Source organism: Trachurus japonicus, chromosome 14 (genome assembly GCF_045865225.1).
Source record: "Trachurus japonicus isolate A0001 chromosome 14, Traja_1.0".
NCBI lineage: Eukaryota > Metazoa > Chordata > Actinopteri > Carangiformes > Carangidae > Trachurus > Trachurus japonicus.
In genome coordinates this window covers 16,686,630-16,705,408 of record NC_140920.1, presented here as the reverse complement: position 1 = coordinate 16,705,408, position 18,779 = coordinate 16,686,630, and the positions used below count along the sequence as shown (strand labels likewise).

General features: G+C 40.5%; 1 protein-coding gene across 2 annotated transcripts; it reads left to right on the top strand.

The window, feature by feature from the left end:
• The first annotated feature begins 2,188 nt into the window (after positions 1–2,188).
• pitpnab (phosphatidylinositol transfer protein, alpha b) lies at positions 2,189–18,593 on the top strand. Of its 2 annotated transcripts, XM_085798134.1 has the most exons (12): positions 2,189–2,432; positions 6,213–6,243; positions 9,403–9,548; positions 10,404–10,495; positions 11,432–11,439; positions 11,682–11,756; positions 12,691–12,774; positions 12,874–12,951; positions 13,634–13,744; positions 14,515–14,637; positions 14,761–14,843; positions 16,141–16,379. In XM_085798134.1, the coding sequence occupies exons 1-11, from the start codon at positions 2,416–2,418 to the stop codon at positions 14,806–14,808; spliced, it is 813 nt and encodes a 270-aa protein (XP_085654260.1). In that variant the 5' UTR covers positions 2,189–2,415; the 3' UTR covers positions 14,809–14,843; positions 16,141–16,379. The 2 variants fall into 2 exon arrangements, with proteins under 2 accessions (XP_085654260.1, XP_085654259.1); XM_085798133.1 differs by lacking the exon at positions 11,432–11,439 and having other exon boundaries at positions 2,291–2,432; positions 16,141–18,593.
• Positions 18,594–18,779: the final 186 nt, after the last annotated feature.

The following is an 18,779-nucleotide window of genomic DNA, read 5'->3' as shown; positions in this document are numbered from 1 at the left end:
AAGGACAAATAACACAGATGCATTTCCCAAACATTTAACTTAACCTGCAGCATTAGAAAATGCTTCCTGAGACTGATTTGTGTTTCCACACAGTTTTGTATAAGTGGCACAGTTTTCATATATTCACTCACATTCAAAAATACTAATCTGCTCCAAAGAAGTGATTGTTTCCTCACTCCAGGAAGCTTGTTCAGGGTGAGATTAAGACTAATTCTGAATAGTGTTTTAACACCAGATGTTCCCGCCACACATTCTCGCTCACATGTTTGGTTTCAGCAGGTCTGTCAGCGCGCTGCTCTGCCATCTGATACTACACCCCGGCAGATGGTTATCACTTGACACCTCGGCCTCGTTCATCACCTGAGAAGAGATCTGACTGAGGCAACGTCACTCACATCAGGGCTCGGCGGCTCCTGGAGCTCTACTGGCCCCGGTGCTGGAAGTGCAACTGTTTATCGACTGGCTGGACCTCCAGTGGTTTGTCCAGGGACACCGTTCACAGATGCAATATGAGACCACACTGCATCTTTGAGTTGCTGCTAAACTCAATATAAAGTAAAGTGTGACTCAGTCGCATCATGTTCTCTCTTGACCATTTGACCATAGATCTCTAAATCATGAGCCACAGCTGTTGCTTTATGAGATCTTACAAATCAAAATATCAACATTAAAAGCATGCAAATTGTTATCTTATTAAAATATAACACATAACAGTTGCCTTTCTTTCTTTTTTAGTAATTACTCCTATTAACATTTTGGCTAAATTCTTTCTAAATTTCAAGGATAGATAGATAGATAGATAGATAGATAGATAGATAGATAGATAGATAGATAGATAGATAGATAGATAGATAGATAGATAGATAGATAGATAGATAGATAGATAGATAGATAGATAGATTTCACTTATTACACAGTAGGTGCCTATATTTCCTATTGGACGCACTATGAGCGGCCCCTCCGATGAGAAGACAGAGGGATGATAAGCGGATGTTGGCAGACAGATACAGTTGCGCTATAAATACAGCAGCAGTGCGCCGTTACATAATTTTAGACTCACACACACACACAACACACGCGCGCAATCACATCCCGCGGTCCTCGGGACGTGGGACTGGATTAGGGACCTGTGACGCCTTGTCACCGCATCACGCGCCAGCAGCATCCTATAGACCCGTGCATGGTGGGCCACAGTGGGGCCTGGGTTCCTCCAGGGGTCTCAGAGAGGGTGACACATCTGGCAGCGAGGATGACTGTATACAGGCTCACCTCCACAATTTTTTTTTTTTTTTTAAATCTCACTAACGTTGTAGGAAACGTTTTTGAAAAGTGGCTGTGATGCAAAATAAAGCGATGGCATGTCAGTCACCGGTGACAGACAGGTATCTGATGGCTGCAGTCTCTGCATGCGGATAATCACGTTAGATGCGGGGACTTTGTTTAAAGGGCTTAGAGAGCTGACGCACCGTGCGTGTGTGCCATCACTGGTGGTCCCCGTGCCATGCTGATGGTGAATAACCACGTTTCTACGTCACCGTGACTGCGTGTGATGACGCAGAGGGTGTAGCACACTCACAAGAAAAACGGTTCATTTGGCCTGGATCACGACAGAGGGCTTCTTACTACCTGAGATTAATGTAGCGATTTATGTAGACTATATGTTTTTATTTCTTAAATCCATTGTTTATCTGCTCTTATATAGAAGCATGTTATATCAGTCTTATATTATCCTTATGATCAATGACTGTCTTCAAGCTGTGATGAATCCAATTCATCATTTCTGGTTGAATAAAGTTAGTGTAAATAAACTATCACTTATTTCTAGGATATTTGTTTCAACTTCTGAAAGCTATTAGTGGCCTATTAGCCGCTACAAATGTAGTTTACACAAACTGAACAATGTGAATTTCATGTATTTGAATAGATTTATTCATTCATTTTATTCTGCAGCTATATTTATTGATATGTGTATTTATTTGTGTTGTTGTGTTTTTTCCTATTTTACTTTATCCTTGCTGTTTTAGTCAGGGTCATCAGTTTTGCATAAGTTTAATATTCTTGAAGCCTATTTATTGGTTTTATTTTCATTTTATTTTTTACAATGCACATGTCCTTTAGTCATCATGTCTCAGCACAAACAGAGACCTCTCACAGCTCTCCCAGTGAACCATCCTTTTCTGAGAGTCTGCTCTGCACAGGCCTGTGTGCTCTGCGCGCAACAGCAACGCCGCGCCGCGGCCCCGATCAGGAAGTGAATTTGAAGAAAATAAGCGACTGTGGAGGTAGAATGACATAGAGGGGGAGAGGTGGGAGAGAAGCGAGCGGAGAAAAGAAGACTAACGGAGGGAGGGATCGACCCTGTTTCTGGACCTGTTCTGAGCTGCTCCCCTCTGAGAAACACCGCACCGCCAAAAAATGCTCATAAAGGAATTGTAAGTAGCTGTGCGTGCATGTGTAAGAGAGAGTGTGTGTGTGTGTATATGTGTGTATGTGTGTGAGGCAGTGAGAGGGGAGAATGTGTGCGCGTTTATCCGTCTGGTTTCGCAGCGCTGACATTGTGGCCAGTCGCCCGAGAGGGAGATTGCAGGAGTGCGGTCAGGGTGATGTCGACATCCCGCTGTCTGCTTCGGCTCTGCGTCCGTCACCGTTTCTCATGCACACAGCTCCACATCACCCGAAAGAAATGACTCAATAAACCCAGATGATGCTGTGGCTTTAGTTGCATCAGCAGGCATGGCTGTGCCCTTCACAATTTTTGCATCACAAGCCTGCAAGTGAAATCGGGAGTTGTTGTTTTTTTTTTTCTCCTCCACTGTGGAGAATCGTGTAATTCTCCTCGCTCTGCTGCTAAAATGACGGATGCTCGATAGGACTAGATGGTGCTGAGGGAGGACAGGGGCTGGTGGAAAGCCGCGCCGCGCCACCGTCCATCCATATAAGCCGCTGTGTGGCCATGTTATTGATTCGCTGTGAAGGTGAAACGACTGATGGAGCATTCCGGCATTTGCCTCTGGAGGAATGGGGGGTATATAGCGAGGTGTGTAGGGAGAAGGGGTGGGAGTGGACAGGTATGGGAGGTACGAGTAAAGCTTTGCCAAAAAAGAATGAAAGAAAGGGAGAAAAAAAAGAGGCAAATGTCGAGGTTTTGACGCACCAGTCAGGCATTTCTGAGAATCTGACAACTGGGACGCGAAGGTAGATACAGTGGGATCTCGCGTGCCAAAGGGAGAGACATGGGGATTTTTTTTTTTTTTTTTTTTGACACATTGCTTGAACACAGTGCTTCAGCAGGCCGCGGTGTGCTGTAGGGATAACTGACTGAGGCCTGCACACAACCAGCTGCTGGTTAGAATAAGGCAAAGGCCGATGTGTTGCAGATGACTCCGGGATGATATTTGGCCTGATCAGACATTAGACATGGTTGTCGACTCCACACAGGATGGTGGCTCCCTCATTTCCATGCTCTTTACTGGTGTCAGTGCAGAGCAGGGCTCATTTGGCCTCAAGGAGCTGCTGACCCACCTGTAGAAATAATCATCTCAGTCTGTCTCATTTACCTCACATTACAAGTGCTGCTTTATAATTTATGATGATTATCTTGAATGTATTTTCGTGGTTTACATTGTAGTGTGAGGTCAGAGCCACTGTAAATTTGCACATAATTGCAATTTCCGCCTAAAAATAACCAGATCTTGATAAATGCATTGGTCAGAGTCTGGCTTAAATAACTACACATTCATCGGCATTGATTATTGTCTTGGTTTCTCACCACTTGTATTCAATCAATAAATGGCCCAGCACAAAAAAAAAGCTCTGGTTTAGAGTGATGGCATTGGCTAAAGATCTGAAGTGATTAGGGAGAGTCTGGGCCTCAGCAGTCTGCCTGGAAATTAATTAAATCGGTCACGATTAAATGCTGAATGCACTTACACACTGTCAACACAGGGGCACACGGACAGGCTTGTACATGCGCACCAACACACACATACACACCAAGATACCATCATGGGGGTCAAGAGACAGCGAATTGATCCTTGTCCTACTGTAGTGCAGACAGGTTTTTTTTTGTTTGTTTTTTTTACTCAGTGGTGCTCACCTGAAGCACTGACCTAAATAACTGCTGATCCACTTCTTTTCATGCACTTTCATGAGCTTTGGCAGGTGTGCAGCGGTACACAGTGCAATATATGGCATGATGGAGAGAATGACTGGCAGCGAAAGAGGAAGATAGAGGGAAAACATTGAGAGGAGGAGAAGGCAGCAAAGAGGAGCGAGGCAGGGGAGAGAAGAGGGGAGCTTGTTTTCTGAAGCAACAGAGAGACACCTGATATTCCCGCAAGGCCTTTAGACCGAGGAGATTCACAGAGCCAGAGCCTTAAGGTGACTTTACGTTTTCTCTGTTTACCTCATGCTAACCTACATGAAAGACTTTGCGGGATATTAGCGCTGTTAAAGGGTGTGCAATAATACAATAGGCCTAGATAACATTTTAGTCAGCTGACATCACAGAGTACTTCTTCCCACTTCCTTCCTGACTTCCTTGCAGCATCTAATGTCTGGCTGGGACTCAGACATTGATTACTTATACACATTCATTACAAAACAATCACCACAGTGTTACTGGTTATGTGCATTATGTGGTGTAGACTCCAAGATGTGTGAAGAGCTCAGAAATGTTGAGTGTGCACATGTGTGTATAAAATAAGTGTTGTATTTCCATAAACATGAACCTGTCCCTGAGCTCTCAGTCACCATTAATATTTCTTAAAATAAAGTTGTGCACAAATGTTTTAAATATATAAGTTGTTTTCCTTTCCTATTTTTCATATCTATAAATATCTTTCTACAGTAGTACATTTTGTTAAAGCAAACTTATATTAAAGTTGAATCGACACATCATTTTCGATTATTTGCTTCTCGTTACCTTAAAAGTCAGAGAGTGATGATCAGATAATTAACAGGTTAGTCTGATTTCACAGCAACTTAATGTGGGTGTGAACATGAGCACATGATCCACCAAATGCTATTTGTACATGAATGATCTTATTGGAGAGTTTTGTATCTGAAAGAAGTACCGTAGACTGTGACGATGTAGGTGCAGTTTAGGTTAGGTAAGTGTGCCAGTGTTCACCTGACCTGAGCAAACGTTCAAGCACATTTTTGTAACTATAGAGACTATTGAATTAAATAATATCAAGGATGAAAACTAAAAAAAATGGTTGACGCTATTGAGCACAGAGCTCACTTTAAGTCTGAAAAGCGCAGCATGAATAGTTATTAAATTAATAGTCTTATTAATGGTAACAAAAAATAATCTTCATTCATATTTGCATTTAATGATCTTGACCGTTTCCTGCTCCATTAAGGCATCTTCTCATCTTCTCCTTAGAATTGAAAAGAATAGATCATCCGTTCTCTACGATGACTCAGTGTCACAGTGTCAAAGTGAATTTTGCACATAATGAGGTTTTTCTTTGTTCATGTTGGAATCCATGTTTTATTTTATTTTTTTCATAATTATTGTTAATAAAAAAGATAATATCAGGAAATGTGTCACGCCAAAGAACAGAAAACTAGCCTTGTCATTTACGTCACAAAGACAGAGGGTTTACTCTCCAGCTCTTAAACAAAAAACATATCACGTGTGAAGTGTGGATTCAGATCTGCTGTGGAGTTTCCTTAAACAGCTTCATCTTCGTCAGATAATTAGTGTCCAGATCTGTGGTGGAGCTGAACGGTTCAAGATGTCGCCTCATGTTGTCAGTGCGTCACTCACAGGATTTCTCCAGGCTAATCCAGTTCACAGCAAAAAATCCATTATTACCAAACTGTAGCATGATGAGTGTCACTTCTAACACTGATAATGAATACAGTTACACGGTTATTAAGGGTTTTTAGGTCAGTCACTGTGCTGTTCGTACAACCTCAAATAGAACAAACATACTCCAAAGATGAAAATAATGATCCTTAAGGCAAAGAAACCACATCTGGATGTGGACGTTGTGTATTCTTCAATGTGTTTGGTATGAATTACTGTTGGTCTAGCTGTTGTTTAACATCACCAACATCAGGAAAATGTAGCTTGATCGATTAACTTTGAGCTTCAAAGCATAACCTGATAAGATTTAAATTAAAATCAGCAGAATTCAAGTTTTAGTCTGATTGTTGCTTTCTGATTTATTGGAGTAACTTGCTTTTTTCTTCTCTTCCAGTCGAGTGATCCTTCCTATCTCTGTTGAAGAGGTAAGTTTCAATTGAGTATATTTCAGTGTGTGAGATTGTGTGTTTGTGTGTGCACATGTTGTGTGTGTGACATGTTCGCCAAGATGGCTTCAGGCTCAACTTTTGTTATCTGATTCCTTGGTTCACATTATTTGAGGAAGTGAAAGCACAAGTGCCTGCCATCACTAAAGCTGTTCTTTTTTTGGATCCCGTTTGGACTATTATATGTGTTGTTTCTTGGAGTGAGATATCACACAAACATTGCACAGGAAGAAAAAAAAAAAAGACGCTGCTGTGTTCGCTTTGTTTTCTTGATATTTCACTGCTGTGATGAGCGCCCCTCATGTTTAAGAAGGTTACAATCAGACTGTTGAATCAACACAGTCAGCCCTGTCTTTCAACATCCCCGTCCTCCCTCTGCCCCCTGTTACCCTCATTTCCATTGCAGTTTGCTGTTCTATTCAGGCTTGCATTGCAAATGAGTCACCTGAAACTACCTCCATGACATCGTGTGCACCCCACTCGTCCTCTGGTTTATGTTTATGGATTATTTGCACCTACAGGAGTGTAATCTACTTTTGGAGCAGACATTTCACTCATGCCGTTTACTTATCACAAGATAAATATTTGACACACTTAATCTGCTCTTACGCACACTAAACATGTTCAAGTATGAGTGTAAAACACCAGTAAGTGCTCGAGGACGGGATAACCTGTTTGTGTAGATTATAATGGCATATCTTCTATACATAAAGGGAAATACACTGAATGTCAATGGTAATATTTGGCAAATCTCAGTTGAAAACATCCTCTGGTGTTGCGGATTTTCATTTTCATTCTACCTGAAAACCACGAGGCCGTGGGCAGAGCAGCACATCTTAGAGATTTCTTCCGCTGGCTTTTCCTTTGGCATATGGAATCTTTAGATGTGCTTCTCATTAACTGCAGTTATCTTAGTCATATCTCCACATAATGAGGCAGGTTTTCTCCCTAGCAAGAGGCCCGAAAACTGTGCCTCGTGCAGTCGGCGTGCTGTGTCACGATTAGATGCTGGAGAAAAAAAAATGCTAAAAGAGAATTATTTGACTAAAATGTGATGTGCAGAGCCCCGAGGACAGCTGAGTAACAGCTCCCGTCTCTCCCCCTCTGCCCTTCACGTCACATTCCTCCAGAGCCTCCTCTTCCCTGTCTCCCTCTGTGATGTCTGAAGCAGCACTCCTCAGCTGTTTGCCACCAAAGACCAGATATAGAGGTTTGCAGCCCCAAACACCTTAAGATTGTAATGATTCAATCCATCCGTCCATTTGACTGGATTTAGTTCTTTCATGTTTGGCCTGCAATTCAATTTCATTGTCACAAAAAGCTCAGCAATTGTATTTAGATTCCTTTAAACAGTGTTTTTTTCCCTGCTGTTCAAACCCCTAGAGAATTTCCTAAATTGATTTTCCACTCTGCTAACTGGACATGGAGTCACCCCTCACAGCAAGGATGAATTGTATTTGTCCACCACTGTTACCTGGAGGCTTTCCTCACCCTCTATCTATCCCATTTATTTAGGCAGCAGTGCAGGTAATGTGCAGACTGATTTCAGAGAATCAGTCTCCGCTTTAAATCCGACTCTCTCCAGCGTCCAATAAGTGACTCCACCCCAGAGACCGTCACTGCCTCGCTTATTCCTTCTCTCCAAAACATCAGTGTCCACATTATGCGAAGGTCATTTAAGCCTGTTTGGCACAGTTCAGTTCATCTGGGTGCGTTTTGTCTTTTATTGCCGTTCATGCAGAGGAGCAACCTTTTAAATGCACACATTAGGTCAAAAGGTCAAGGTTAAAAGGAGCAGACTTTTCTGTTCCGTTCTTGCTTTGGACACATTCCCAACATCTGAGGTAGCTAAAGGGTAAATCCATCATCAGAAGTGAATGCTGTGTTCATGCAACATTTATTGTGCTTCTTGTAAACCTAGGATTAAAGGAGCTATTGTAAGTTTTGCTTCTGCTACATAGCCAACGTTAGCATTAACAGCAGTTTACAAACAGTCTAGACAAAACGTTACGTGTTCACCACACTTGATTCCTTCGCTCAACCAAAACTGCTGATCTCATCAACTCAGCAACTCCAATCTCATGTCAGTATTACAGTACGTCTTTCACCGAAGTTAGCATGCTAGCCAGTTAAACTGTCGTACCACTGCACAGACAGCAAATTATAACCTACTGTCTTGTAAACACAACAGTGGCTGAAGCTCTGGTGGAGCAACAATCACCAGCAACTCTGTGCTCATCTTTATAAACCACATGTGATCTGTTTTTTGAATCTTCAGTTCCCATATTTGTCAGTTTAAAACACTCCTGAGGTCATGAAGTAATATTCATTATAGATTCTGTAGGGTAGGGTCAAGTAAATATACAAAAATCAATAACCACATTTTTACACAATGACAGATAAGTTTTAAACAGATCAAACATTAAAATATCATATCCACACTAGCTCCTATGTTGTTGGTTTTGTGTACCAGTTGACAACAGGCGGATACTGCTGTTGAACATACATTATTCTCATTGTTTGATTTTAAAGAATGATCTTTTCCATTAACAGAGAATGGAAAATACAGAATAACTAATCTCTAATCTGTGAAAATAATTGAGTAATAGTGTTACTACATTGCCCCACTCCATGTTTGTGTTTGTGTTGTACGTGTGCCTGTGCTCCGGTCCAGCTTTGTGCAGAGGTTATATGGTGGATTAGAGGTGATTAAGAAATGAAAGGAACCATTGTCCTATGTTTAAACACTCACATGCACACTCAGGATCAGGATCAGGAAGATGGGGGATGAGAGGAAGAGAGGGATGAGAGCGGAAGAAAGTGCAGAGGATGTGAAAGAGGAAACAAACTGGGCACAAGGTAAAAGTATATGGGACAAGAGGAAAAGAAGGACAAACGAGAGAGTGTGTGAGAGATTATCAGGATTGGAAGTGAAGCGATCAGGGATCAGAAGGAAAAGTAATCCATCATTCAGGATTGAGATAACGCACATGAGAAAAATAAATGCATATCTGAATGAGACAGTGGAAGCTGACATATCATCAGGATGACAAGTAGCAAGTATCAATTAAGGGAGGCTTGAGTGAGACGGCTCATTATTTATCCTTTTAAACAGACTTTCTCTTTCTTTCCCCTCAGTACCAGGTTGGCCAACTGTACTCTGTGGCTGAGGCCAGTAAGAATGAGACGGGCGGAGGAGAAGGAGTGGAGGTGCTAAAAAACGAGCCCTACGAGAAAGATGGAGAGAAGGGACAGTACACACACAAAATCTACCATTTGCAGAGGTAAGCAGTTTTCAGACGAGCAAAACGCTCACTGAAAGATAACTCACTCAGACTTCTTTAGTTATTTATCCATTGGCCTCTACGTACATGTGTCTGCTTCAGTGTGTTATCCCCTTATTTTAAAGTCTTCTTCCCCGTTTACTTCTGACACCCAGTGTATAACCATTTTTTAAGGAATAGTCGAATAGTTTTCTTTAGTGAAATGTACGTATTTGCATAGAAAAATAAAGTTACACATTACGGTTGTTACCACTATTCCAAGTCAAGATATGCTACCGACATTTTCAAGTAAATCAAACCAAATGTTGCTCATTAAACTTAGATAGGTCAATATACTAAACATCAAAACTCCATATAAGTAGAACTTATAAGGTATAAGGTATAATAAAGCTATCGCCAGCAGCCAGGTCTGCTCAGCTCAGCATAAAGTCTGGATGCAGGGGCAAACCTTGCTCTGTCCAAAGTTTAATTAGCACTGAGCCACGCTAGCTGCCTGCTGTGTCAGGCTGCACTTAGTGTTGCTTTGAACTAAAAGCACGCTAAAATAACCACAACGATGATGTTGGGATGACAATGCTGAGCAGCAGGTATGTTATATTGCTGCATCAAAATGATTATATTAAGGTCTAAAGATGGTTAATTACACAGGAAATATGCACATAGTTATGATTAGTTTAAGGGGTCAGGTAAAGGTCTGCTGTGATTTATGTTATGGAAGAATCAGCTTTGATCCATAAGAACGTAAACATCAAGAAGCCTTATCCCTATAATCACACAGCACACAGTAAAAATGTAATTTTGGGAACCGGTGCACATTATATTTCTAATTATTTTCTTTACCTCCCTGTTCTGCAGTAAAGTGCCATCGTTCGTCAGAATGTTGGCTCCGGCTTCAGCTCTCAACATCCATGAGAAAGCCTGGAACGCATACCCATACTGTCGCACAGGTGGCCCTCACACAAAAACACGCACACAGCTTGCACTGCACGTATGACACGTATCTTAAGCTGTTTGGAACTTTATTTTCATCATTTTCATATTATGGCAACTCAAAATTAAGACTCAGATGTCTTTAGCGGTGCACTAAAAATAACAGTTATTGTCGACATTCAAGTGTGCTACTGCAAGACATAATGTAGGCAGTAAAGGTTGTTTTTAAAAATGAAGTGAAAATTCACAGGAACTCACAACATATTAACCCAGTCTTTCAAAGCTATTTTCCAATGGCTCAAAATTATTCTGGAAGCTGCAATTGCTCCCTCTTGATAACTGAATATGGTATCTGAGGTCTGCCTGTAAAACTGTTAACATCAAACAGGGTCCAAGAACCCAGGACTTCCACAACTGTTGGGAACAATAATGCTAAACATAAATTTGCACTTCAATCCACCTGAAATAGTGTTTATGCAATTAACTAAATTCCCTTAGAGGTCACTGAGATGCTGATTTATGTAAGTAGTTAATATTGGGTGCCCCTCTCTCTACAGTACATACATATATACATGTATTTATAGATACCCCCCCTCCTCTCTCTGTCACCTTGAAGGAGTAGTTGAATAATTTACTGTGAGAAGAGCTATGCAATCACTTGAGCCAGGCTGTGATCACACACACACACACACACGCACACACAGCACACACAACTAGCTGCCTGACAGCCATCTGTGACACAAACACAGGATAGTCAAAGACACAATCTAAACCCACCCCCACACACACACACACAATACTCACTGATAACAAATACTGTTCAACTATTCGCCTTGACCTCTGTCCGCTATCCAACATTGTGAAAGTTATTACATTTCCCACTACATGTTTCCTAACTGCATTTTTTGTTTCTCTCTGTTTGCTCTTATGCATTCCTCCATCTGGCTCTGCAGTTATCACTGTAAGTATTTTATTTCTCTAGCGCTCATTCATCTCTCTTCCGTCGACACGAAGGCCACACCAGACTTCAATGGCCGTGGAGGCAACAAATTAACCTGAAAGTTGAGAAAGAAATTTGATCTCTTTCAGTGACACAGCACCAGCAGGGATAGGCAGACACCATTACTGTGTGTGCGCGCGCATGTGTGTGTGTGTGTGTGCATGTAGCAGGTTGACAAATTGTATTTTCTCTTTTCTCTGCAGAACGAGTATATGAAAGATAACTTCCTGATCAAGATTGAGACATGGCACAAACCTGACTTGGGACACCAAGAAAATGTAATTACAGAGTCTAATTAACCCAGGAGGTGTATGCACTGCATGTGTGTGTGAGCATCACTATACCAGGAACCTGGCAGAGAAGTGCTTGTGCTTTACTCCGCTGATGTTTGATTTTAAATCATAGTGATTCTCAGGGAGCATACGTCAGTCCGACCGCCCAAAAGTCTGACCGCTCATTTCTCCGACTACCCATTAATGGCAAGGCAAGGCAAGGCAATTTTATTTGTATAGCCCGTTTTTACAAACAGTTTGTCTCAAAGGGCTTTAAATGGCATCACAACAACATCCTCTGCCCTTAGACCCTCACATCGACTGAGGAAAAACTCCTGAGAAAACCCTTTTAACAGGGAAAAAAATGGAGAAACCTCAGGGTGAGCAACAGAGGAGGGGTCCCTCACCCAGGACGGACAGACGTGCAATAGATGTTGTTACAGACAAGTAAGCAGTTTATAGTTTATGACAATCTGAGTTATTCTACAGTGTTACGGTTAGGTTTAGGGTTAGGGTTACTTAAGTTGGAGAAATGGGAGGTCGGACTAATGGACGCAAAAATAAAGAAATGTATGATCGGAGAAATGGGAAGTCGGACAGATGTCATGCGCCCATGATTCTCACACTTGGTTTGAGTCGATTTTGTTCATTTCTCATTCCATGTACTGTTATTTACTACGTTCTACCAGAGGTACAGTACTTCTGGATAGTGCTCCTATATATAAATGAATACGACCAGAATTATTAAATGAACCACCAGCACACAAAAAATCTAGCTCTACTAGTTACAAAGGAATTTATTGATCAAGTATAATTTTCCATGTTTTCATTCTGCTTTCATGTTTACCCTGAGCCTTGTATTCTCGTCTCTGTCGTACTGTATGTGTGCTGCCTGCAGAGACTTGTCTGTTTCTAGCTGTGCTCTGTGGTTCTGCTGCAGGTACACGGTTTGGATGCAGAGACCTGGAAAAAGGTGGATGTAGTCTATATTGATATTGCGGACAGAACCCAAGTGGACTCGAAGGTGAATATATTTACTCTAATATCCATATTGAGATGATGTCTTGGATTCCTTGTCATCTTATCGTTGTCGTTCATTCTGTTTTTTCTTGTGTCTCTCCAGGACTATAAATCCGAGGAGGACCCATGCAGGTTCAAGTCAGCAAAGACAGGACGAGGTCCTCTAGGACCAGACTGGAGGGTACAGAGACAGAAAGCCACTGAAACACATGGAGAAGAACTCCAACTACATCGCTGTTAATTATTGATTTTGCAAAAAAAAAAATAGAAAAGGAAAAAGTTCACTTGCACCAATACTTGTTGCCTAGCAACTGTCATATTTTGTGAGCTTTGAAGTACAAAGGGTTTTTTTCATGTTTTAACTCAGTATATTTAAATTTCACTGTTATACATCTACTTACAAATACATTTGTATTTCAGTGTTTTTCCACCAGTGTAAATCACCAGTAGTGTGGAGGAAGCGTTACAGTTAAAGCGCATGTAAGCCGCTGTGTTGGGAAATTAAATTTACAGACAATTAACCCTGAATCCAGATATGAAAATGTAAATTAATTTAAATGTTTCACAAATTTGTAGTCAAACCTGGGGAACAGAGGTTTATGCAAGACCTCAGTATTTCTAAAATGCACGCACGACTATTGTACTTAAAGCAGATATCAGTGGAATGTTTTTGTTAATATAAGTCCTAAATAGTCCTATTTTCCGTCAGCAATCACTTACATGAAGTATTTCAGTTAATGTAATTGATTCCAGATAAGGATCCTAATGGATGGATATAAAAGATCATTTGAGCCTATATATATTTTATAGCCCATTAACATTTGTCAACAATTCTAACATTGTTTATACTTGTGCACTTGCAGAAGGAGCTTCCTAACAAGAAAGACTGCCCACACATGTGTGCCTACAAACTGGTAACTGTCAAATTCAAGTGGTGGGGCCTGCAAAATAAAGTGGAGAACTTCATTCAGAAGGTTTGTTTACACTGAGGTACACAGTTTATGATTTTATGTTCATCATGACACAATGGTAATCACAGGTCAGTGACTGAGCAGGGATAATTAACAATTAACTCTTGAACATGATAGCAAATATTTGCATTATTTCTCTTCCTAGACAGTAGTATTAAAGGGACAACGAGGAGTTTGTATTAGGTTATAAAAAAAAGTCTCACATTAATGTGGATGAATCTACACACTTGTTAATGGCTCCATATAAATATATCGTTTTGTCTCTATCATTATTTTGTTATTTTAATTAATGGCTGGGCGAGCCGACCAGCGTTTCCTTACTTTCGGTTTTGCTGACGCTGCCCAGCGGGTCATGGGAATAACGCAGCTGAATCGCCGTTTATGGTCGGAACTACAACTCTGACTTCAATTCTTGATGAATGAAAACATTCTTGGCAAGACGTCCGTCTTGCGCCGGTCCAAGAATTTCACCGTGCGCGCAGAGGCTCATGGTAAATGTAGTATGAAAACACTTCGCTTTCCAAAACTCCTCGTTGTCCCTTTAAGTGCATGCATCCTGTATATTGTCCCACATCCTGTCTGCTTGAATTAACAGTAGACAAGTATCACTCACTATCATGCTATGCATATGTATGTACTGTGCCAGCCTCTAGGTAAGGTTAAAGCAGAAGGGAATTAAAAAATAACTGATAATCAAACTGTTTCATTTTGCACTAAAAATCCCATACCTCCAAACCAGTTGGACTTTATCTTCCCTTTGTTTTTCCCCACAGCAAGAAAAGCGTTTGTTCACCAATTTCCATCGTCAGCTGTTCTGCTGGATCGACAAGTGGATTGAATTGAACATGGAAGACATTCGTCGCATGGAGGAGGAGACACGCAAGGAGCTAGATGAAGTATGCAAAAATAAACTAGGGAGTAAAGACTGAAGACGATTTCTTCTAATAAAAACGTATCGAGACATTAGAAAAACGAAAGCCATGTCCACTCACGTCTATATATTGTCTTGTGTGTGTCAGATGAGAGTCAAGGACCCAGTGAAAGGGATGGTGGCTCTAGAGGACTGAGGTTGTGTCAGACCGTGAATGCTGCTGTTCATCAGGTGAGTGTTTTGTGCGTCACAGCATTGAACCTTATTCATTTGTCTGTGTGTGGGCAGACTCTTGAATATCTATTGATTTAATAGATATTCAGTATATAGTTAGAACAAAAACTGTACAGTACATTTTTTATTTTTTTCTCACATTGGAGAAGCCTGGACCTCATTTTTTGGTACTTTTACTTGATAATTATTTTAAAGATTAGATAAAAGAGTCTCATATTAATGTGGATGAATCTACGTTACCCACACTTGATAATGGGTCCATTTTCGATGAATATATCATTTTGTCTTTATAGTTATGTTGATATTATTATTTAGTGGTCGACTCGCCCAGCATTTCCTAGTTTCGTTTTCCCGGACGCTGCCCAAGGGTCATGGGAATAACGCCGCCGGATCACTAGTTGGCATCGTTGATGGTCGGAACTACGACGGTATCTGATCGTCTTCGAACCTCCGACTTTCGTTCTTGATTAATGAAAACATTCTTGGCAAATGTTTTCGCTTTCGTCCGTCTTGCGCCAGTCCAACAATTTCACAGTGCGCGCGGAGGCTCATGGGATATGTAGTGTGAAAACACTTAGCTTTCCGAAAGTCCTCGTAGACCCTTTAATTAATAATCAACAACTGAAATTGCAGTCATTTTTTTTAAATCATAACTGATATGATCAATTTTTGCTCATCACAAAAATAACAATATCATAAACTGTGTGGTCAATAATCAACAAGAATGTGAAAGACGTTTGCCATCATTGTTCATCTGTAATTTGTCTGTTCATCTGTAATTTGCACATATCTTGGTTCCAGTGTTTGTTAAAACCAAATCCAAACAGCAGATCAGGCAGATGATGTTCATACATCCAGTGTTCACTCTCAGTTCTAGTTTTCACCCAGCGCTGAGAGGAATAAATGCCTCTTTAGCTGCTAAACGCTTCATCATACAGTCATTATCTGTCAACTGCTCAGTGTTTGGCAGGAGAGTTACACTTGATCTTTAGAGCTGCTGCAGCTAAGAACAGGGTTGATGAGAAACACAACAGTAAAGTAACAACCAAAACAATGAGCCTAAAGATGCTGAAAAATCTCTGTAGAAGTGACTGCACAGTAATTACCTCTGGGTTCATCAGCACAAGCAACACCTCTAACATGAACAATCATTTGATCTGTTGTATGTAACGGTATTGATTACTGTCGCTTTAAGAGATGTCAACACTCTGGGTCTAAATCTAAGTGCGTTTTAGAAAAGTATGCCGGCAGTGAATAAACTCACTGGACTTGTGCCTCTGTCGGTCTCTTTCAGACCAGAATACCCAGACACCAGCGGATTCACATCCTCCTTCTGTTCCAACTGATACGACACCTGACCGGCCGGTCCGAAGTCCTCCTCCTTCCCCACCCTGGTACAATCTGAATCTGGATTTCAGGGACCTGGACCCAGTAAACTCCCAGTTTTCCAGCTGATCTCCTCCACCCCATCCCACCTCCCTTGAGTCCCATCCGTCTGCATTTGTTTTTTCCATCCAGTGTCCCCGTCTTATTAACTGCTCTGAGGCCTCCAGTAGCAATTCTATAGATCTTGTCAGTCAGTCCTCTCTTTCTCTCTCTCAGTCTCTAAACCGTTCTAAACTACAGAGAATAGTGTCATTTGTCTCTGTAATTTAGGATTTATTTCTATTTAAGAAATCCCAATGTGTATATATACAGTATAGAGTATATTGGGGAGCTGAATAATTGTACTGAAATATATATATATATATATAAATATAAATATAAATATATATAAACAGGGTTTTTAAAATGATTTTGTCCGTAAGTTTGTCTGTGGATGTTTATTTTTCCAGACCAAGCTGTATCTGCTCAGTGTTGCGTTTTGATCCTGTGTTTTTATTATAATTTCTTTTCTTTTCTTTTTTGGGGGATTTGTATCCCACTCTCTCCATTTGTGTCATACTTTATGCAGTGTTTTCCTTTTGTTGTTCAAAACAATTTGCAAATCTACAAATCGCAGCTGCGAGGTCAGGATTGTGCTACGAGTGTTATGTTGTCTCTATTCTCCTGACCGATCAGACAGGATTCTTCTCCCTCTATCACCTCAAGTATTGTTGAGGCATTCATTTGCTTTTTCTGCTGCTCGGTGAGTTTGTGTGTGCACGCTTCTGTTTGTGCGTGTACGTGTGTGTGTTTGTGTGTGTGTGTGTGTGTGTGGTATCTCAAGCCATAATTTTCTGTTTTCCTTCATCAAATCATTTATAGCTCCTCAGTTTCATCAGGCTGTTCAAACAGACTGCTTCAAAGTGCAGTGATTGAAGACCACCTCTCTATACAACTATACAGCACACACACACATACGCAGAGATGAAGATAGTCTACAAAGATAGAAAATAAAAACAGAAAATGCACAGTAGACACCTGGAATAGCCATACGGGAGTGTGGGCAGTCTCTTTTCTCTTGTCTGACAGTCTTGATGTGTACAGACAAAACACCTTATAATGGCAGTGATTTATTCATCAACAGCCATCAAGGATACAAAGCCCCGCCCACTCACAGTGGATAGATAAATTGCTCTTTCAAAGTAAAACTGAATGGGGTCTACATTAATTTTTGCCCCGTCACTCATTCTGTCATTCTTTCAGTGGATAAATGGTATTATCCAGCGATAGCAATAACTACCATGACACGTTGGTCTCTCCTCCATCATTGAAAATTTATCTTAGTCTACAGTTTGTTCCTACTGTGACGGCAGTTTTAGTGAAGCAGAGTCCAAGCTGAAAGTCAAGGATGGTTAAGTTGTTAGTTTATTATTTATTAATAATGGTTTTATTGTGTCTGTCTTTGGACAAAGTGGGGTTTCCTCCTGCTGGAATCTGAAGCCTGTTCTTTGTAACAGTGTGGTTTTTCAGTATATGCATGAGTGATGTACAGTAGCGTGTCTTTAAAGAGATCTGATGCTGGCTGGGTCAAGAGGGGAGGGGAGGACCAAATAGAGCTAGAGGAGTAATAACAACAGACACGATCCCTCCTTCTCCTACTGATGTGTGTTTGGCCTCCTTCATCCTCAGTTAACTTTATTTTCCTCTTTCCCATCCGTTGTATACTGCACATCCTCCACATGTTCTAACAGTGTGGAAACTTTAAAGAGCAAGCAACAGATACCATCAATAGGCCACTCTTATAATACTGACACAGATCAGTCACTGAACAACTGGATGATTATAAGCACTTAAAGTACAGAGTTTGACTAGTTTTATTCCCAGCACACGTTTTGCATGAATGACTTAATATTAGTTCATGTTAAATCTGATGATTTGTATTGGATTCATCACGAAATTGAAAATAATTTATTACTTTTGATTTCAAAAGTGTAACAACTCATGTACACAATGTAAGTATAATCATATACACTTGTGTGGAATCTGAGGCAGTGTTTAACAGTATTATTATCAGTTCCACTGAAGGGCTTTCCATTGGCAAGTATTTAACAAAAACTTTGTAATAAAAAGTATATATTAGCCTAATATTTAAGCAGTTTTATTTTGTTATAAATAAATATATAGTTCAACTTAAAAAAAAAAAATTGGTCAGTCTGAGGAAGAATCTAAATGAGGAAACACTACATTACACAAAAAGGATATTCTATTAGTGACTTTATATATTTATTTAATTACTTATTTGTCATAATTGACCACCTTAGTTGCTCAAAGAATTGTTGAGGATGCAGTGACATTATCTCTTCCAGGGCCGGTTGAATTATGTGTTTGAGCAGATTTCCTATTATTTGTATTAATCTGGTCTGTTTTAGCGCATTATTTCAATTTGCCCAGACTTTCGCACAACAAGTCTGCTTAGACTCAATCTTTTTGGTTTGTTTCACGTCGAAACAAAGATTTAATGGAGTGCATCATTTGATGAGATAATATTTGTGCAGTCCCTATCCTCTG